The sequence below is a fragment of the Caloenas nicobarica genome, chromosome 3, assembly GCF_036013445.1.
Source record: "Caloenas nicobarica isolate bCalNic1 chromosome 3, bCalNic1.hap1, whole genome shotgun sequence".
NCBI lineage: Eukaryota > Metazoa > Chordata > Aves > Columbiformes > Columbidae > Caloenas > Caloenas nicobarica.
This window is the reverse complement of record NC_088247.1, coordinates 38,429,267-38,451,339: the sequence shown is the minus strand read 5'-3', so window position 1 is coordinate 38,451,339 and position 22,073 is coordinate 38,429,267. Positions and strand designations below refer to the sequence as shown.

Here is a 22,073-nt window from a genome sequence, read left to right as displayed (position 1 = left end):
TCTGGCTGGACCTCACACAAGTGCTGAGAATGATCCAGGAAAGATTTATTGACTGGCACCGCAGGGTCTCTGCCAACACCTGAAAGGGTTCAGCCTGACTTGTGATATTAATAACTAGGCCATTCCAGCACAGTGGGAGGGAGCTGCCGCTGTGTGCGTGCGGGAAACCTCAGCTTCCTGCGGCAGCAGCACTCGCGCTGTCCCCGAGAGGAAACAACCGACTGACAAGCAGGAAACTGCCCCAGAACGAGCAGCCAGTTGTGAAACCACCTGTGCAGCACAGAGATGCTCCTTCAGAAAGAAGAGGATGGGAGCGGGAAGAACCCAGAACACTGCTGATGAGGCATTTCTCTTGCTTGACACTGCCTGCAGAGACAGACCTTGCTCTGGCATCAATGGTACTATCTTTCTCAAGGACAAAATGCTAGTGTCCCCTTTACCCGATACGGGAGCTTAATTGCAACCCAAGGATTTTTGTTTCACAGAAATCAAAGTATCTTCATGGGTAATAGGGCTCATTCCTTAAGATCATTGTGAAAAATTGCCTTTCCTACGCAAAGTCAAGAACAAAACTTGGATGATATCTAAACCCCAGAAAGACCCAAGATCAGATTTCCTTCTGCTGACACAATACTAAGCAGTGCCTTGCTGGTATGCCAAGTTACAACTTGTTGAATTTTCAGGTGATCAGTGAAAACAGAATTACACTTTTTTGGTGGTTTGTTTGTTTGGGGTTTTTTTGTTTGGTTGGGTTTTGTTGTTTGGTTCCCCCCCCCCCCCAGGATAGGTATCATCCTTGGTTCACATTTTGCTAAACAAATAACTGGACTAGATTCTTGTAAGAAATGCATCACATATTAATCACGTGCTGGTACTCCACTGAAGCAGATCCTTTTCTGTCCTAGCCTTCTGGAAGGAATGGCTCTAGAGGACTTTGCTCTGGTCATGGACCAGAAAAGTACAAGCCATGCAGAAGTCATGGATACAATTAAGAAAAAAGTATTTCTTTGAGTCACACAGATTAAAATGGTAAGCAAGGTACTCAGCCAATACTGCTGCTGTTAGAAACTATGCCAAACCTTCACAATCGACTCAGAAAACATCAGAAATACGTTAAAGTATGTCAAAGAACAAAGTGCAGGATGACAGAGGGCTTTAAATCCTCTCAGCTCAAAGACAGTATGTACTAAACGCATCAGCAGCTAGATTTTTCTAGCTCTGCTAATCTATATTTTTACAGATTAAAAAAATATAAATTACTGAGGTTCATATTAGGTCTATATTAGGGCATACTAGCCCACTTGCTAACTACTGTTTTCAAAAATAAGCTCTTTAAGTGGTTTTAGAAATAACTCCTGCACACAGCAAAACTGACAACCGTCATTCAAATAGAGGCATGGTGCCAACAAACCCAATACAAATTGGGTTGTAGATTTCAAAGACCGATCTTTATCGATAAAGTATTGCTCCTGATAAATGTTGGCTTTGACTCAAGTAATGTATGATCACTCAGATACAGCTGCAAACACTCTTTTCTTCAAAACTTTAATCACACTTTTAAGGGAAATGTTAGGGCACAAGGACAACTGCAAGTATCATCAATAGTCAAGGACAAAAAGAATGTATATTCACTCTTTTTCCAAATCATAGAATCACTTAGGTCAGAAGACACCCTCAGGATCATTGAGTCCAGCCATAACCTAACTCTGGCACTAAACCATGTCCCTAAGAACCTCATCCACGTGTCTTTTAAACACCTCCAGGGATGGTGATTCAACCAGTTCCCTGAACAGCCTGTTCCAATGCCTGACAAAACCCTGCTCTATTCCTTTTTTTTAATCATCCTGTGAATTTGATATATGAAAGAAGTAGAAAAGGGGCTGCTTTTCTTCTCTAGAAGAGGGCAGGGTTAATTAGAAAAAAAAAAAAATCAATGAGAATCCTTTTCTTGGACTTGGAAAACATAGGATATCAACGCACAGCAGATATTAAAATAAATGTAAATAGAAAAACAAAAGACTCCTTTAAATATACTGTATTTAAGCTATTGTTAATATCATTACCCTGCCTGAATGGAACCTTCACCTTACAGCAAGTCTACACAGTGAGGAATAAGCACCAGCCCTATAAACAAAATCTCTGGGAAGAGCCACAGACACTGTATTTTTCCCCATGGACAGTGATGCCAGTTGTAATGGAGGACAAAATGACTTTTCTGCTACATCTCCAGGTGAAAGAAAAAGCTCATGACAAGAACATGCTCTGGAAAATGGATTCCCCATATAAAACTCTTTCCACAATTGGCTGCTTTATTTCAGCCACCCAGATTCCCTCGCTCTTTGCAAAGTCCCCAGTTCCTTATCAACACTAACTTGCTGGCTCTCTGCAAAGCAGCTGAACGTGTGCCAAGCTTCACGAAACAGCAAAACCTTTCACATCATCCTCATGTGCAGCCTTCAGAAACTACTCCAGCACCACAAACAACTCACTGGTTTCTTACCTTCAGGTAGCAGTACGGGTTATTTAAAGATGTATGAAGTGCAACCCTTGGGGCAGCATTCAAGTGCCCACGGAGAACACTGGCTGTGTTGAAATACACTATCTCATGCAGAGTCTTGTGGTCTGCAGGAACAAGGTGAGCTCTGAAAAAGCAACATGAAGTGTGGGGGAAGGAGGGGAGATACAAGCTTTACCTTAAGGGAAACAACCACCACAGTCAGAGACTACAAAAATGTGTATTTCCCAACCTGTATTGATAAATCTTTGAAGGAACAAGATGAACAGCGCTGAAATCAACTTTTAAGCAGAGAAATCAGTTGTTATCAACTCTAATGGATTCAGTGTAGAACTCTAGTTGGGCCACTGACAAATTCAAAAGTAAGGGCAGCGGCTGAACTGCTAACACCAGTCATGCGCTCTACTCCACAGATCTTGCTTATGCATCCCGAGGCCTCCTGCTAAGTCTCTGCTCATCTTTGTCTTCATACTTGAAGCATTTTTCTTGGCACGGTCATATTTCTGTTAGCTTCTACGCCCTCCCCCACAAGACTCTATAATTAACAAGTGCCTTCATCTCTTCCCCCACCCCAAGCTTTTCACATTTTCTGCTACAGAACTGCCTCCAAAACCCTACCTGCTATGCCTTGCTCATCGAAACAGTTCCCTAAACAGACACGGTATCACACTTCACATCTATACAGTTTCATAAGTAGAACAGATCAGCAAAGATGATTTTATTTTGCCACATACACCCAGCCCTCCCTCAACTTTTTTCTGTAGCCAAAATAAGTTGGTAAATTCACGTGCCAATTACTTCTACTAATCTTTGGAAAAGAGAATTTTTAAATATTATTATTTTTAGAGCCCTCATCAAAGAAAGAACAGGAAGGGAAAAAAAGTGTGCTTCATACCACAGGGACCCAGACACAATTTTGACAAGATTAACATATTAGCAAAATTTCTGTTACAACTTATGACGCAAACTAATGCAGGAATATAAAACAGGAAAGCTCACCTTACAAGACTGTCTATATACTCAACAACTTCAAAACGAAGCATTTCAAACTTTGTCAGTTTCCTAGAGCGCCTTGATTCCTTCAACTCCAACAAAGTCTTTAAAAAAAAAAACAAAAAACAGTGGGTGCATAAAACTACATGGGAGGCAGTTATGCTCTGGAGAACACAATCTATATGTTTAACATGTATAATTAATTTTTGCTGGCGTGTCTTCACTGATGATGTTCAAAAGTGTGACTGTGCAGTTATTTTTATTTAGCCCAGTGTATTCAGTTCTCAAACTCGTAGGAGTTTGGAAAATTCAAGGAAATATGTGTTAGGCAGAATGTGTAATTTAAAAGTTGAGTAAGAAGAAACCCCCTAATTTTCATTTTAAAATCCTAGTTTATGATAGATGTTTTCTATAATTTTCTATGCGTCAGGTGGTCCTGACATACATAGCCGGGACTTATTCATTTTTAAGAAGAGTTACGTATACACAACCTTTACTCAGAGCTCCAGCAAGCTGGGAAGAGCTAACCATGGCCAATTACATCTTAAAAGATTCAGTTAAGGAACTAGTCAGTAAAGCCTAGGCAGGCCTAACCTTCTGAAGATGATAAAGGTCTGTCTTCTTCTGGAGCTCCTTTTGTGCCGATACGGACCCATCTCGTTCTTGGAAAGCTTCTGCTACTAGAACAAAACTAATGTTTGATATGTGGGGTAAACTGTTCCTGACTACCTATAGAAACCCCCTAACCCAAGCAATTCGAGAAGTGTTCAGTTACTTGTTCTAACAGACCCAAACACCGACAGCTTTTCGGTCTTGCACCTTGTGAAAGATTGTTAAAAAAGGAGGCTGCAGTGCAGCTTAACCAACAGTAATTAAGTAACTGAGGCAACTCAGCCCTGAGCAAGGATCCAGCACAGGCCTTGCACATCATTTGAATTCCACTTATGCCATCCTAGGTCGTTCTCAACATTTTTCAGTTGGACGGATTAGTACTAGATACTACTGATGCTTTAAGAGTGTTCAAAAGCCACATGCTGCATATTTTTTCCTTCTTGCGTGCAAAAAAACACTAAGTAGGAAATAAGCTCTCCCCACTTAACCCGGAAACTGCAACTAGAGCAGCAAACCGAAAGCATACTAAGGTATTTTATTGTCCAGTTTTATTCTCATCTTAATTCATAACAAAATTTTGTTTTCATAGCCATGTAGTTTGTTGATCAATTGCACCAATAATTGTTAATTTTAAGGTAAAAACAAAGCAGCAAAAACTCTCAAAGCACAATCAATGCCAGGATGAATGATAATCAATATCAAAACAAAAGGTAACCACATTTCTTGCCTTACTGATGAAGATGGTAGTAAGATGGAGATTCTGCCTACAGGTCACAGGTGAAGCTCCAATCAGCAGTGACAATCATAACATATAAAAGCTTTTTGGTGACCTAGATAGAATGAGTTTTTTGGTATGGTATTTTCTTGTGCCCTGTGGTCATTTGTATTTGGGTTGAAGACTTCAAAACACGGAACTTCCTCTCTCCACTACTACATTGATATATTTTGAGATTTTTTTAATCAAATTCTTCAGCTCAAAATAGACTGAACAAGGGGATATGTTGTTTACTAAAGCATGATTTAATTTTTTTTCTAGTTCATTAGGCAGCCAGGAAGAAAGGCTTTGTTGTTAAAAAAAAAATTAAATAAATTGGACTATTCTAAGGGTTCTGTGGGAGATCCGAGTACATAACATTTTTGGCAGACTTCTGAAAACTCCTGCTGAAGATCAACACAATCACAGAAAGATACAGGAAGAGGTTACCTAACTCAGCAACCTATTAACGTAAAGTTTATCTTAACTTCCCCTTCTCACTTTTTCATTATAGCTTAAAACTGCTTTGAAAACAAACCAAGATCATTCAGACTCATTAGACCTTCTCCCATTTCAAAACATCTTCAAATCCTAAGTGAAAATAAATATTGCCTTTTTTGTTTTATAATTCTGCATGTCCCTGAATTCCCAGAGTTGTTTGTTTTTATTTATCCCCTCAAGGTAAAATCAAACTACTTAAAGGGCTTTTGCTTCAATTCCCTTTTTTCCAAAGTAGATGAACCTTTAGGTTTTCTTTCGTACTTCAGATTCTTCAGTGCTGGTATCTTCAGTGACATATGCAGCCTTTTAAAAGTAATCACCTGTTTCCTGTACCACAGCCCTGCTATTACTGCATCTGTTCAAAAATACAAGGTACGGCCAAGAGCCAATTCTTCTAAACACGCCTCAGTTAACCCTAGAGCATTACACGACTACTGTAATTAATATTAGATTGCATCTGGTGGCTTATTGCCTACTTGTCCAAATGCTGGGTAGCAATCACGCTGAGAATGAACTTACTTTAATATGCATAAAACAGACAAGATGAAAACCTCTTCATCTTCAAAAGGGAATCACAGGGGAGCGCTTCTCTGTGGTTCAGGGGAAGCAACAAAGTTCCTATTCCAGAAGGATGCTGGAATAAGTCATATTCCTATTTCAGAAGGAATATGGCAGTTTCTGTTAACCTGCCTCTGAAAGACAGAGCTACTCTTTTGCCTTACTAAACATTCAAAGATGTACTCTAACAGGAACAATCAAACACAGCATGTCAGCAAAGCCCTGACAATTGGTGCTTGGTGTCCTGGCTCTTATGTGAATTTAACTGAAGGTGCAGGTGAACGAACTCTGTATACATTTGGACTGAATACCAAATCTGCTCCTACTGATCTTTCAATATCTGTTTTTATTTGTTAAATGTTTTTAATGATTGCAACATCTGGTAAAATGCTCAAAATATACGTATGACAGATTTAGTGAGTAATGTTTGCTGATCTGTCTAGTTTCTTATCTTGCATCACAGTTCCGTATTACAAAAAGCACGAACCACATGCCGATAAAGAATATAAACATTTCCTAATTTTGTGCACGTATTAAAAAAACAAACCCTGAAAAAATCTGATGGTTTGATACAATGACAGGATATCGCCAGGGAAAATGATACTCATTAATCAGATTATAAAATACCTTTAATTTAATCTGCAATGGAATATATGACGGTACACACTCACCTTCTAGTTCCTGAAACTGGGTCAAGAACTCCTTCAACTTCTCTACTATCTTATCAAACTCCTTGCCAGAAGATGACACAAAAATTTCCACACATTGTTCAAGCATGGTTACCAAATCAGACTTATTCAACATCCTAAAAGAAACAATTGTTGGCTGAAGTTGAAACGCAGAATGATGAAACAGCTTTCAATATTCTCAGTTGAAAAAAAGTTGAAAAATAATTTGAAAAATTCCTTTTAAAAGAGAAAATCTCCAAGAGTTCAAGCATTCAATCTTGCAGTAAAGTCCTTTCCTTGCTGTCACTAACAAAAAGAAACAAATCAACTTGGATAGATGTCCTTCACATTCTCCTGCAGAGCTGACAACGAAAGCTTTTCTGATATCCTACCTAAAAACACGTGCTGGATACAGAGTTATAAATTTTTGAAACTGTGAGTCAGATTAAAAAAAAAGTATGGAAATATGGTAGGGTTTATAACTCCTTCCCAAGAATAGTAAAGGAAATGCTAAAAATCAAATTAATGTGTATCCACAGATCCACAAAACCCATCACTCTGTGATTCAGAATGATTCTCAAACAAAATCCAAATTGTTGTTTTCCGTATTTAATTACTATAAACATAACCACCACTAGAATCCCAAAATCATTTAGATTGGAAGGGACTTCTTCAGATCACCTAGCTCAACCTCCAGCCTAGCATTTACTTACTTTTAATTATGTATTAGGGCATTTTATAAATGTCACCAAGCACCACCCAGTCTCTGAATCTTCATTTAAAAGATATCAAAGCAAGTCCTTGCAAATATCCATAAATGAAATCCAGAATTACAGTCATTGCATCAAACCAGTACCATTACACATGCATGTGACTTAGATGCAGTGCAAGAGGTTCCCATTGCTAAACACTCTGGTTCTGAATAATCACACATTTGTAATTGCTGCTGTTATCAGAAGCCCTTCCCAGCCTATACTTCTGATTTTGCTTTGCCTTATACAAAACACAAAGGTGCCAATACAAAAATACAAAACAAAGGTGCTAATAATGTAAGGATTTTAGAAGACACAAAAAACCCCACAGCTACACAAAAAAGGGAGCACAACAAAACAACTAAATAATGGTGATCAGTGTGTCAGGCGGTGGGTCTTCATATCAGCTACCTCAACACTGACTATAAGAGATTTAAGGAAGAATTTAGAAGAGGCTGGTGAAGCTTTATGGATGTCCAGAGGGGCAATTGCAATTTGAGCTCTAGTTTTGAACCGTCGGTTGATGCAAAATGCTTGTAAAGGACAGAATTTGAAACTTCAGTTTATCGGACTCAGGATTATGGATTTTCACAAATGGTGAAATTGTCTTGCCTTCAGATACATTTGTTTTGTACAGAAAGCTATCAGGAGTTACCAGAAAAGGTAACCTTGACATACAAAAGACTAAAAAACATTTTGAAACTGTCTTGTGGGATATAATGGGTAAACAAGATGGCCTTCCAAGCCAGACAAAATGCCGCAATAATTATATACTTAAGATGGAGAGAGGATAACCAGATTTGGAGATCTGAGAGTGAGAAAGAACAAATTCACTTTAGTAATATTATTCAAAAAGAAGTTGCAAGTTCTAAAAAAAATCCAAACTGATTTACAACAATGGGATTACGGGGTCCAAAGAACAGGCAAGAGGATGGTTATCACCCAAGAGGAAACAGTAAAGAATCCTTTTTCAACCTTTTGGGTTTGAGATTACTGCAAATTATGCCAGGTATCAGAGAATGGGGTTAAGATTTTAGTTTGGTTAGGAGACAGGCTTAAAGCAGAAAGGAAGATGTCAGATCATCCAAAGACAGTAAATAAACTTGTCTCTGGTTATTCAGAGACAAATTATGAAAGAGAAGAAAGGAAGCTAAGATGAAATCCACAGAAACTCCTCCTGAATGCTGAAGTGGGGACTCATCTGAAGAAGTGATAAGAGATTGGTCAACAACAAAACAACAACAATCACAGAATGGCAGGACTGTGATAAGCAGTATGTGATGAATGGCAGCAATGATTAGCAGATAAAACCAGAGTACAGTGTGTAGACAGAAGACAATAGGTCAGACAGTCCTCAAAGTTTTGCCACTTAAAAGCTTGACCAGATGTCCCAGATCGTTAGCTCCCCATAGCCAATCCAGTGAGACACTCTCCAACATCTCTTCATTTCTCTTCTGACTGCATTATCCAATGGGAACTAAAGCTCACATACTCTCTCTGTCTCTCCACGGTACTTTTTAGACTCTAGACAACTAGACTAAATTTAACAACTACTGTCTAAATTGCTTAAGTTAGATCACCTGAAACACCACCTTTGGGGAGAGCATTTTTAGCTGCAAGGACAAAAGTCAGTCCAAGGAAGGGCTGAAGTAGAGAAGCAACCAACCAACCAACTGCAAAAGAAGTTCAATGCAACAACTGGAATCCCCACATTCAAAGGTAATTCACAAAGGGCAAAAGAGATACTTTGTTACAAAATGAGAAATAAGTTGATCAAAAGCCTCTCTATTTTTTACTTTGTAAATACAAGAAAAAGATGGACTCCAGAGAAACACTGAAAAGAATAATAAGGGATGGGAAAGGGTGAACACAAGGCTATCAACGGGTGATGTGGCCCCTGGGAAGGCAGAAACATTAAGAAAGAGTGAATAACTTCCATACCTGAGCAAAGTGCAAAAGGGAGTAGACTGTGAGTAGAAGGGAAAAGATCACATTTTATCATTTTCTTCTAAAAGATGGCAGCAAGATCCTATGCAGAAAAAGCAGAGACAAGAGCAAGTATGTGTAAAATGGAAAAGAGTACTAAAGTTAAAAGCCAAAAAAATAATAATGACAGCCAGAATCCCAAGTATTTGAAGGAACTGTGTTGAAGGAGTTTTGTTAGAAAACTGTCAGAATTCCTGGATTAAAAAAAAAAAAATAAAGGAATCTATTAAAGGAATGACTGTGACCACTGTATCACCAGAAGCTCCCACAGTGGGAACCAGGACCAGAGGAAAAGCAGGAGGGAGATGAACAGCTAAGAGTAAAGGGAGAGCAAACCGGAATCTGATGGTAGCATCGACTTTGAGATAGGAGAAGAGGCAGATGAATTCAGATTAGAAGAAAGCAAATTAGACATAGGAGAAGAAAAAGAAGAAGGAAAATGGTCAAGAGTTATTAGAGATTACAGAACAGACAGTCCAGGAAAGTAAAATGACACTTCTATGGGCAAGGGCTGATAGGTGATTGAATGCTGTCAAGATTGAGGAGAGTCAGAGAAGAATTAAGAAGGAAAGGATGTAGAAACTACAAATCAAGCATGTAATCCTTTCAAACGGATAAGGGTAAAGAACGCAGCACAGTGGCAATGTGTGAGAACCACTCAGTGTGGCAAAGGTACAGTTTGAAGAATAGGTTTCCTTGTATATATGAGCCCAGAAAGTTAACCTCCACCCACCACTGACATGTTTTTTCTATGCAATTTTACTGTCAGACACATCAAACCTCACAAGCCCAGAGGCTCTTGAACAGGCAGTTACGGTAACAGTGTTGCATCGGCTCCTTGTGCAACAGGACCAAGGTATTATTTGAATAAATGCAGCTATCAGGAAACAGCCACTTGCCATGATAAAACACGTTTAAAAGTCTTTAGCTGCAACACTGCAATTGCAGGGTTTTCTATTAAGAAAATGGGCTTAGATGACTTTTCCATTTTTAACATTGAGTGGCAACACAAGTGTAAGCTTTCCTGAAGTCCTGAGCTCACAGTAACACAAAAAAATAGCTCAGTCCATGTATAAACTGTTAGACAAAGGAGGCAGAGGGAAAAGCAGTAAAATAAAAAAAAATATGAAAGGGCTCAGCTGCTCATTTGGAACAGACTCTAATTTTCACAACAGATTAAAATGTAGGCCAACTAAAACTAATAATTTCGTTGATAACACCTAACACAATCATACTTTAAACGACAAAACCCAACTGATGTTCTCATTCACACACAGTAATCTCAGTGATTTCAGCATAATTACTCAGGACATGAGACACATTAGAACCTGGTTCAGTTTTGTGGAAAACAGTAGAAAGACAAAATGAAAACAGCAGTCAATTATACTTGCAAACAATCCTACAACTAGCTGCAAACAGGTAATAGCCTCAGCTTTAAGTTCCAGAATAACCAATGACTGATATTCTCCATGTGTACAGTGGTATTAAAACAAAATGGAAAATTTAAAAAAAAATAAAAAAATCACCTTGCTAGTTGAAGAAATGACTCATACTCCTCTGTCTGCCACACTTGGTTTTCCAAACATGCACAGTGCAGCTCCCTGATCTGTTATGCAGAAGGTGAAGAAACAATAAAGTGTTTTACAAACAAAATAATACAGAACTCTTACAACAAGCTTTTCAAAGTAATATGTAATTGCTTTGGAGCTTGTTTTCCAGAGATGCAGAACGACTGCAAAAGGAATGAGAGCATTTAGTATCTCACAGAACTAAGCTCCTAGTGTCGCTGGAATCTGTGTTAACTCTGCACCGGGTTTCAAACAACTAATATTCAGATGAGGATAACTGCAGAGAACAGAGAGGAACTCCAATCAAATGCCCCAGCTGAAACATCTTTTTATTCTCAAATACTGGGAGAGTTCACGTTGATTTTGTAGCTAGGGACAGATCCTAATTGTGGAATATATTGAGAACCGACAGACAAGTGCACATGCACAGAATATATTGCTCTTCTAGTGGAAGAAGAAATTGCTTAGCATGAGAAGGTGGATTTGATGACATTAGAGCAATAAGGCTATTAAGAGCCATTATCGCTGTCCCCTTACTATCAATTTATTCTGTATATAAGGTTGCTTAAACTCAGTCTCTTCATCTGAATTTGACTAGCAAGCTAATAGGTGGTAAAAAGAGTATACATTGTCTGCAATGCATACAGATAATCCCTGATGCAGGAAAGTCAATGTGTGGATTCGTTTGCTGATCTGTGCATCTGACTCCTCCTGGAAACTCCCTCTTGTTGACTGACAAGCTATCATCCATGCCACTAAAGAAACCACACGCTGTTGCCCTCCGCCCATAGCAAGAAAGCATCTGTCTCCATTTTAAGAAACAAAAGGCAAAGCAGCAAAATAGTAAAAAAAGGGAAAGAATAAATACTTATTCAGGTGCCACACTTTGAAATAAAAAAACCTTCTCTTTCACTCAAATGGAATAATGGTACATCACCTGCTTGCCCAAAGGATACTTCGGAAGAGAAGATGTGAAAACGTGAAGACATCTCAGAACTGAAACATAATTTTCATGGTAAACATGCAAGTCCTCCAGCAACTTCTGTGTTATTTCCTATAGTGACAGAATAATTGCTTTATAAGTCATTCTGACATCCATTTATTTAAAATTCTCATAAAGTATTTAAAATTACTCTTAAGTTTTGACATTTTGGTGTGCTATGATTTAAATCACCAGTGTTAAATTAAGACCATTACGCAAAAAAGCTGCATTTCAACAGTTCACTGCAATCACATTACATATTGTTAACTTTACTTTCTTCCTCCATCTCACTGGAGAATTGTTACTGATTAGCGTTATTATTTTACCATTTTCAAATATATTTAGCCTTTAGATTGGGTATCTCATCTCACAAAAACAAGACTATTCACTACACCTTTAACAGGCAATGAGAAATTATATAGCTACTTCTACTCAAATCATTATTTGCATTTTTATATTACAAATCCCTTTAAAAGTTTATTTCTTATATTTTGAGTGTCTGTTGTTTGTATTAGTTAGGTATTATATTTTGCCAAATAACAGAGAGAAAAGGCATATTTTGTTTTAGAAGAGTCTGAAAACATTTTTAGAAGACTACGCAATCTTATTTCCATAAATACGCATCACCAAAGTAGATAATTTCAAATGAAATTTGCCATGAAAACTTTCAGACAGAGTTGTAAGTAATTAGGGTGTAAAATTGCTTTTAAAACTTATTATTCTAAACAGGTGGAACTCTTCCCATTGTTATTAAAAGAAAGCCGTAGCAACATGGAATATAAATTGCAGCTGACAAAGGGTATTGCAGGTTTAGGTGCTAAGCTTGAACAGCAAGTTGACCTGGTCCTGAACATGAGCATTAAATTTAGATGAAGTAGTACCACAGTGACTTTGTCCAAAGTTCAGAATGATATTGTAGATTAGTATGACATACAGAATAAACAGCACCTCATTAATGCGGCAGGAGGGCCTTTCCTCCCCAAGCAGACTACACTGCCAGCTCGACAATGCAATAATAATTCTACCCCTGTTGTAGAGATTAAAATAAGTGTCTTTGATTAAAATTTGTCAGAGGCGTCATTTGCACATAAGCACAAGAATTCCAGCTTCATTCCCAAACTTACAGGGTGAGGCTTGTGAAATAAGGTGTACATTATATGTTTTAAACTTTATATGTTTAATAAAGTTTAGACTGATGAGTATTCAGCTTTCTAAGTAGCAGCCCATTACGTGGTCTTTAAATTTTAAACAAAGAAATAAAGTTTCAGCTGCTCTCTCTCCCCTCCCATTTTTTTTCAACAGAAGCATTTATGCACCTGTGGAATGAACTGCACCGGTGAAATCATTCTGCAGAAACAAGCCAGCAAGAGAATTCCCATGTCTTGTCTTTCTTTTGGTCAGGTTACTTTAATTGGACTGTTTCTCTGATTACATTCATTGCACAGCCACACAAGCAGTTGTGCTGGGAATAAAGCAAGGGAACACTGAAGACTAAGAGATCATAAGATCATGTATAAATCATGTTTCGCCTTAACTTCTATAATTGCACTGCACTTGCAAACTTGCCTGCTACCAAACTCTCTTCTACCCATTATCTTTGTTCTTCATGCTTGAAAAGTCTTTACACACCAGGAAGCTCTGCCAGGATAAATTAATTGCCTTATCTCTAGTAGTACCATTTGCCTGACAGGTTAGTTATACTTGAAATGAAGAGTTGGGAGAAACCCTTTACCCTGAGCGATGCTTCTACTGGGAGTGGCTCAGCCGGTGAAAATAACTTACAGCTCTTTGGTGGTGAATTCCTAAAGGGCTCACAATAGTAGTAGCCTGACTTTAATCACTTGACAAACCTTCAGATAAACATGAAACATAAATTAAAGTTTTAATCCTGTATGACATCTAGTGTGAATGTGTGCCTCGGAACCCAGACTGCCCTACTGAGTTCAATCAGAAACTACACCGAGGGTATGGAGGATTAAGAGTTTATGAAATAACCTCCAAGATTACTTACTTATTTTTCAAACACTTCACTGACTTTCCAAGGAAGTCAGTCTGAGTAAGCATTAAAGCACCAGGCCATAAATAAGCCTTGTAACCTTCTTTTTAAGCAGTTATATTTCAAGACATGGCTAAAAATTGATGTAAGAAAAGTTGTGCAGCTTTGTGTAAAGGTGCACCTGGCAACCCTAGAGATCTGGATTTTTGACCTGCCAATCCCAGTTCTCCATTACTGGACATGAAGCACAGTATGTACTATATTGAAGATGTTATACAGAACTATACATCTTAGTCTTGTACGTTATTACGCTCCATGAACTAATATATTGGGAAAGTTATTTTTGCTCTTCAAGGACATTCTTAAAAATTTACCTTTAAGAAGTTGTCTGCTGTCAGCAGTAAAATCTGCTTCTCTGATACTTGATTTTCCACATACCTGATGCCAAGGAAAAACAAGAATCTAAAAATTACGATGTAAAGTATGATTAAAGTTTATGCTGCTATAAGGATTTATTTGGAAAGACTCAAAAAGGAACAGTCAAATCCAGCAAATCCAAAGGCCACTCCAAAACCCTAGAGATTATGCTCCAAGTCAGCTTAACGAGTTCAAAAGTGATTTATGGTTGTCATAATAGCTTGGTTTTGTATTAAGAACAAGAGGAAAAAAAATTCAAGTACTTACACATCACAGAAGCTGTACTCTCTAGACCAGAAGATTAAGACTTCCTGAAATTATTTAGAACTTCCTTCCTTTTTATCAATTTACCTTTGCTATAGAAACATATTCACAAGTGATCCACAGTTTTCGTAGAGCTACACTTACAGATTCCCTGCATCTTTTTCGAAGCTCACTAAATACAAGATTGTCCAAAAATTTATTTCCCCCTTTACCTTCTAAAAGAGGGCAGCCTTCGAATGTTTTCACACTGATCACGTGATAAAGAATTCACTCTCTTCTTAGCGTCTACCAGTGGGCAACACAGAACACTAAGAGGCTGGGAATAGAAGTGCTCCACAATACAGAGCTGAAAAATGAAGCAAGAACCAGTGATGTTAATAAAACTCATCCACCCTGCTCTATCTGCCTTTTAATGCTTTTTTATTACTACAGTCCATTACACCAATGGTAGTAATGGTATTCCTTTAAAAAAAAATCATTACAGTTCATAAATATTCCATAAGTCACTACAGGACACTGATAATTCAGGGTTAAATACAGTCACATAATTACCTTTTTTGCTGTATGCACTGTTCATTTTCAGTACCTCATCCTTCCCCTCTTACATAAGGATAACTACAGCTTGTCAAATATTTTCTATTCACTTACGTGAATTACTGCATTCTTTAGGTTACATATTCAGCTCCAATGCTCACAAATAACAAAGAATATATTTAAAGATATGAAAAGCAACTACTGTGCACAAGCAAACCTATCATGTCCTAATTTCAATTTCTGATTCATGTACAGAAAAACACTGAAATTGTTTCATCCTTGAATACCTTCAACACAAAAGGACACAGCCATGTGCTGTCAGGGACAAGACTTGCATTTTCATATTGGGCCAATGGGGAATCATTAAATCCTGGTGACTCTTTCAAACAAGAGGAGTTGAAACCTATGAAAGCCCACACAGGTCTGTCTGTAGGAAGAGGTACTACAGGCAGAATATTTCTCCTGGCCACATGTAATCATTGAATCTTATACATCAAAGAATCTGGGACACTCTAAAGGTATACAATGCTAAAAGGGCGTGTTTTACTAATGGGTTCATGCATGGAACCAGGCAAGAAACAATTTCACAAACCTACATGAAAACAGATTACAAGGACTATAAATTCTTCAGAGAACTCTTGTCTACAATCCACAAAATCTACAAGGAGACTCAGACACAGAATACGTCTAGATATGAAGATCTATTTAAGCCAATAAAAATATAATATCACACTCTGTATAGACTACTTTTGGAAACCTTGAAGTCTTACACTTTGTCTCCTGAGAGGGTAAACGTAACTCCTGCATTGTTGCACAGTTGCTAGGAGCACGAGCACCGCTGATTCTGAGGCAAGTAAGTGACCCTATAGCTCCCACTTCCCTGAAGAGATAAGTCGTGTGCATCCAGGAAATTTGTCAGAAGATTTCAAGTGGAAAGAGCTGCTGCTGTAGCCTATTCACACCATGACAAACCAGAGGACAAGGACCTGGTACAGAGGATCAGAGCTGCAGAGTTCTGCCAGCAGTGGTAGAATCTACAACTAAATCAATAGTAAAACACAGGTCTTTATACCCACTGAAACAGGTTACCTTTTAAAATGTAACCTTTAAATACATTTTTGTGGCAGTGTAAGCTTTTACATGCTTCTTCATACCTGTCCTACAAGTTTTCCCTTAAAACCTTAGCAGTTAAGGTTTTAACTTTGAAACACCCATCTGTTCACAGATTCAAACTGTTTCCAAAGAACATTTTTTCATCCAATTCAGCGATGGAAAGATTAGGACCTAAGAAATCTTTCATTGCTTTGTAATTACCCTTTGTTTTCACAACCATAATTTGAGTTTGTGTTACCATTCCGTACCTGAAATCCTTTGATAAAATTCTGGACAGAAAAATCATGGTACAAGAATATGTTGATGAGAACCTGCAGAACTTTCTCACCCAGTTTAAAGGGAAACTGGGCTGTCAGAAGCAGCTAAGGGAGACAAAAAGGAAAAGTAACGATAGCAGAAATTCTTTCCTGAATTCAACTCAGCAAAATTAATATATACAATTTTATATAACTCTCAGCATGTGTTAGCATTCAACTGAGATACTAAATACACTAACAACGTCTAAACCCAATATTTCTGCTAAAATATCCATGAAAAGATTGATTTTCAGTTTGTTTCACCACATTTTCATAAGGAACTTTTACTAGTATGCAATGTTTGAAGTTAGCTTTGCTTAACACTTTCTTTTATCTTAAAATTACAAACAGAAGAGAGGTTGCTGTAACAACCAGGGATATCACTACTTTCAGCATGTGTAACTGCTATTTTGGAAATCCTGCACAAAGTGACATACCAAGAATTACAAAGGCACAGTGTCTGTATGGCTTGACCATCTGGATAACTCTGCTCATTTCTGACAGGAGGCAAAATTCAGGCTGAGCTGTATTTTTCTATGTTTAAAGCTATCTTTTTTCTGGAACAAAGTAAAACTCAAAGCTCCACTTTAATGAAGAGGTGGGAATGTCAAAGTGTAATTGCCCAAGTACGTATGCACAGATGTCAATGCAAATGGAAGATGAAAGCAGGCGTGCAAGTGTGCCTCAGTGGGAGAAGGAAGCTCTCAGTGTGAAGCCACTCTGCAGCTACGTGTAGAAGGATCAAAAATCCACAGCTCTCAGGAGCAGATTCCATTTCAAAAGCTTCAGACAAACCTACTTTTAAAGGCCACACATGTACAGTGTGCTTGAATACACACATGCTCCTATTTAGAAAGAGAATTACCTTGTCAATTATAGTAGACAGGTGCTCCTTACAGGAAAGGGACTGGAAAAGCTCTATGCACAGCAGAGAGGAAACAGAGTGAGGAAGTAAACTGTGGATAATCATTGGAGATGTAGCGATTCCAAAAATCAGCACTAGTGGTAATTCACGGATATGCTGACTACGTCATGCAGGAAGGGAAGGGGAAAAAAAAAAAAAAAAAGAGTAATTACATTACAGAAAATCATGAAACAAAATGCATTATGTTCCTACTACAGCACTGAGCTCAGATGCAGAAAGGGATAAATTAAAAGATTTGTTGCCAGTAAACCAAAAGAGTTTTGATGTGGAGTAAAATGAAAGGAAGCAATTTAAAGGCCTAGAGTAGAAAAGCAAATTAAATTACATTTTAAGATTCCAATTTCAGGAAGTGGCATAAAAAGCATTTTTTCAGTTGGAGTATTGTATTGGTCCTGTCTTCCCCAAAAGTGATATTCAAAGAGCTGAATCTTACTTTTTTTTCCCCAAAGAAATAGAGAAAAAATAAGAACAAACATTAAACATCTAACAACCTCAAGAAAGTTTAAAAGTTTTATACCATTTAATAAATTTGAAATAAATATGAAACCCCTCTAATGTTCTATGCTCCCATTACATTTAAAAACAAAGAATTCTAACTTCTTCAGATTCAACCTTCCTCCTCCAATAATTTTTTAGTATATGCTTTGAGAACTCATAACCAGGACTGCATGCTGTATTCCTTGTGAACAGCATACAAATTATACAAAATACACTGTTTTCTGTATTATTTCATCATTATTTTCCATTTTTTTTATTTGTTTCAAGGAGACACAAATTCTGCTATCTTAAATATCTTCTAGGCTAAGACAAACAATTTATTCCTTTACTCTGTTTTCACCACAGCAACTTCTTGAATTTGGTGTTTTAATTGTTATCCCACAATTATTTCATGGCTCTAATTCCTCAAAAGTCAGAGTCTTAAACATAAAAACGATAAACGTCATATATTACTGTCCACCATTGATAATAAAAAGAACAGAGAGAAAGTGAATCTTGTGATTAACAAATCAGAAGAATCTCTTGCATTTACCTACATCGCGTTTATTCCTAAATATGCTTAAAATTGAAATGGAAAGAATAAACCCAACCTCTACAATATCCCAAAGATTTTTTTCAAAATATTATGCAACTCCACCAAGTTTCTATTTTACCCATCTTCTACCTTACTTCAATCAAGACAATCTTTAGTTATAAGATCATTTGAGTCTCTAAACCTTTTTCCTGAAGAGACACAGTCTATTAAAAAAGGTGTATTTGCAAATAGCAGACTGACAGACTCAAACAGCACTTCATCTACATTCCATATGCTCATAATTAGGTGTTTACCCTTGCCATAAAAAGTAAAATAAAACACAACACTTAATAAACAATTAAAACCTCCTTTGCCCCTGCCTTACACCCTAATTATTTCCAGATAATTATGCATTTCTGATTTTACTTCTTGAAATGTTCCCTAGAGAACCCATCTGCCAGATCTGAAGTAGAAAAGTATTTTTATTGTGGGTCTCTCAGCAAGTGAAATTGCCTAGTTTAGAGGTAATGTGAGGTGTCCACGCTGCAGCTGAATTAATTGTACAACTGCAGCCCCAGTTCTGCTGCAACTGCAGCTTCAACCTGAGGACTAAGCATAAGATGCTCCTTTTGGAGAATAGCATGAGTTTTTCTTTGGAATGCATGAGATGATATTAAGGTAGACAGGTTAAGGAAAGACAGAAGCACAGGAGCACCTGAAGTAGTCAGCTACTCATTACAGATCCTGGCCAATACTGGGAAATTCTCTGGATAAGTCTTACATACTCCTATTAGGAAGCTACTGACCTTTAAGCAGAATTATGTCAGTAGTAATACAAAAAATATACTCTGAAAACAATTTTATAAGTCGACAGAAAAAAGATCTAGGCATCTTAAAAATGGATTTCACAATCACAAATTCTATAACGACTAGTACAAATAAATCCTCTTATGTTAAGAATTAAATCAGCCACCCAGTATTTCAACCCATCTCTTAGGCACTCTGGTTCAGAAACCCAAGGCAGCTTTAGCGTAACACTACAAAGCAGCAGCATCAATATTTGATTCCAACTTTCCACCGGCCTCATTTTTACACTTCAAAACAGCTTCAAATAGAAAATGGGTAAAAGAGTAGAATAACTAAACTTCAGGTCACATTACCTGCTGATGACTATGAAGTCTTGAAGTACTTTTGTGGTGAAACTTTCCATGTCTTTGAATATAACTACAACTGGAGGAGATTGCCAGTGTCTAGAAGAGGAAGTTCTTTTTTTGCTCCGAGTTTCAGAATCTGTTTTCTGTAAAGCCATTTGTTATGCATTAATGAACAGAAGACAGTAAAATAAAAAGATTGAATCACACCTATGATATTATAATGCTCCAAAGTGACATGACTAACTTTTTCCTACAGTTATATTTATATATAATTATATTATTATAATCATATATTACTGTATCTTTTTTTCCTGGCACAGCATGAAGTACAAAGAATAAACAAATTTTAAAAACCCACATTCCAACAAAGACAAGAACAGCTCTGTGGGACAAAACTTTTAAAATTCTGTTGCAATTGAAGGAGAAGATTTGAGTTGTGTACACAGATGTTGCCCATTTCCTATATCTTTATCCAGTAATACAAAGAGTATGTGCTCATTAAACTTTAGTTTAACACAATGCTCTGATGAAGTCATCATAAAATCACTTCTAACTTTTATTCATGACAAAAAAACCCTTGAAGTTTCATTAGCGTTATTAAATACAAAGATACAAAAACATTTTTAAAGTTATTTTCTTACTGCTTGTCAACGTAGCGTGGGCTGCCGATGACACATTAGCACTAATAGGGTGCCTTTCCCCTGGATGGCTGCTCTTTCGTAAAGTTTTGCTTTAATAAACAAAACATCTCAGCACTCCTGGGAGCACAGTATCTGGCATAAAGTTGATACTGCATTTTAAGCTCCTAGTTCCCAATTAAATATATGATAAAATAGTACTTTTTGCTTGGTTATCAGAGCTCTGACATTTATACGTCATCAAAAACTAACTCCACATTTGTTATCTATGTTACAGATTTATATTCAAATAGCCTTAATCTCAGTTATTTAGTAGGTATTAAATGAAAAGCTAACCTTTGGCATTTTTTAACTACAGCACAGAAATAGGAGTTATTAAATCTCTTTTTTAAAAGCATCTAAATGTCAGACATTTTGATAAACTAGTGATAAAAATAAAATCATACCTTTGTTACATTTTGATACCAGCTGATAATAGAAGTCATTGAACAACGTATTCTATTCTGGGAAACCTGCACATGGTCTTCATCTTCTAATGAGTCCACATCTATATAGCAGTTCATCAGCTGCCCCATCAGCTTCTGAATCAGATTTTTTATGCCTTTATGTAACATTTTTAGACACAAAGTAAAGAAATTTGGTTATTCAGTAACACCCCTCCAACTCATACTCTAAAAAATTACCCCAAGTTACCACTCATTTTTCACTTTCCTAATTATTCTCCTTTTCTCTCCAGAATGCATACCTCATGCTCCAGAAAGCTTGAAAGTATTCATGATATGCATGTTGTTAATGCAATAAAAATCATCCTATTAATTTGGCTAGATAGCAACAATTCAGGTTAAGATGTTGGCCCTGCACCTTCCCTGAACTCCAGCCACAAGCTATTAGAGTGACCTAAAAATAAATAAGGTAGCCAATCCATAGATCTGGGGATGCTGCCATAAGTGATTTTCATCTTTTTACTTAAAAAATTAAAAAGAAGCAAGGAGAGTGGGACAAAATTTTATTCTACCCACACCCTCGCTGTAATAATGTTACTGTAAGCTTTTAAATATTGGAATGCATCCATACACTGTCCAATTAAACAAGAGGAAAGCGCACCTACAATACCAACATGCAATACACTACGTAGCATGCTCTTGACATTTATGCTACAACTAAGTAGTATTTCAATCTTCATTGTTTTAAACAGAACTGGATACCTCTTGAAATACTGTAGGCATTACTGCTATGTTAACATAGGATTGAGCAAGTCTTTAGAAAGTCTTCAAGATGCTTCTATCCCATTATTCTTACATTTGGGGGCAAAAACTATAATTTCTAGTTAATGAATAGCTTATTCAGAAGAAGCAGCAAAGCTACTGCAGTATTTACCTGGGCAATCTTTGGCTTCCAGCAAGGCTATATAAGGCGTAATGTTATTCTGAAGGACTTCTGAGAGACTTCTAAAAGTCAAGTCATGATCTGTAACATTTACACCTAGAAAACAGACATATTTTAAGGGTATTTTTGCTGTGATTTGTGCCCACAACGACTGAATAATAAATGACTGAACAGCAGCCAAAACCCAGAAGATAACCTCAAATACTAAAAGAAGGAACACAAAGCATCGTATCAGATGAAAAAGCAACACAAGATTAGACATACATGTAAATGTATGAAACGGAAAAGGGAACCACTGCAAAGACCCCTTGTATAGTTTGGTTTCTGTTTTTAAAGAAAGATTTCTCAAGGGTGCAAACCTGCAAGAACTAGGAACTAGGATTGGTTTTCCAACTTCCCTGCTACTCATACCCTCAGAAACCATCCACAGTCATCTAAGGCCAGCAGAC

At 37.2% G+C, this 22,073-nt stretch overlaps 1 protein-coding gene across 5 annotated transcripts in view; it reads right to left on the bottom strand.

Moving 5' to 3' along the window:
* ORC3 (origin recognition complex subunit 3) overlaps window positions 1-22,073 on the bottom strand; it is a 41,086-nt gene that overhangs the window by 7,663 nt on the left and 11,350 nt on the right. For 3 of the 5 annotated variants that reach the window (XM_065630747.1, XM_065630749.1, XM_065630752.1), the window contains exons 5-17: window positions 21,616-21,720; window positions 20,685-20,839; window positions 19,607-19,743; window positions 17,375-17,534; window positions 16,462-16,575; window positions 14,779-14,912; window positions 14,260-14,323; window positions 11,845-11,961; window positions 10,866-10,945; window positions 6,605-6,738; window positions 4,103-4,188; window positions 3,515-3,612; window positions 2,501-2,642 (exon numbers count right to left, since the gene is read on the bottom strand). In XM_065630747.1, coding sequence (XP_065486819.1) covers window positions 2,501-2,642; window positions 3,515-3,612; window positions 4,103-4,188; window positions 6,605-6,738; window positions 10,866-10,945; window positions 11,845-11,961; window positions 14,260-14,323; window positions 14,779-14,912; window positions 16,462-16,575; window positions 17,375-17,534; window positions 19,607-19,743; window positions 20,685-20,839; window positions 21,616-21,720 — 1,526 coding nt within the window. The remainder of the gene's footprint in view (window positions 1-2,500; window positions 2,643-3,514; window positions 3,613-4,102; window positions 4,189-6,604; window positions 6,739-10,865; window positions 10,946-11,844; window positions 11,962-14,259; window positions 14,324-14,778; window positions 14,913-16,461; window positions 16,576-17,374; window positions 17,535-19,606; window positions 19,744-20,684; window positions 20,840-21,615; window positions 21,721-22,073) is intronic. The other 2 variants (XM_065630748.1, XM_065630750.1) reach the window with 1 other exon arrangement.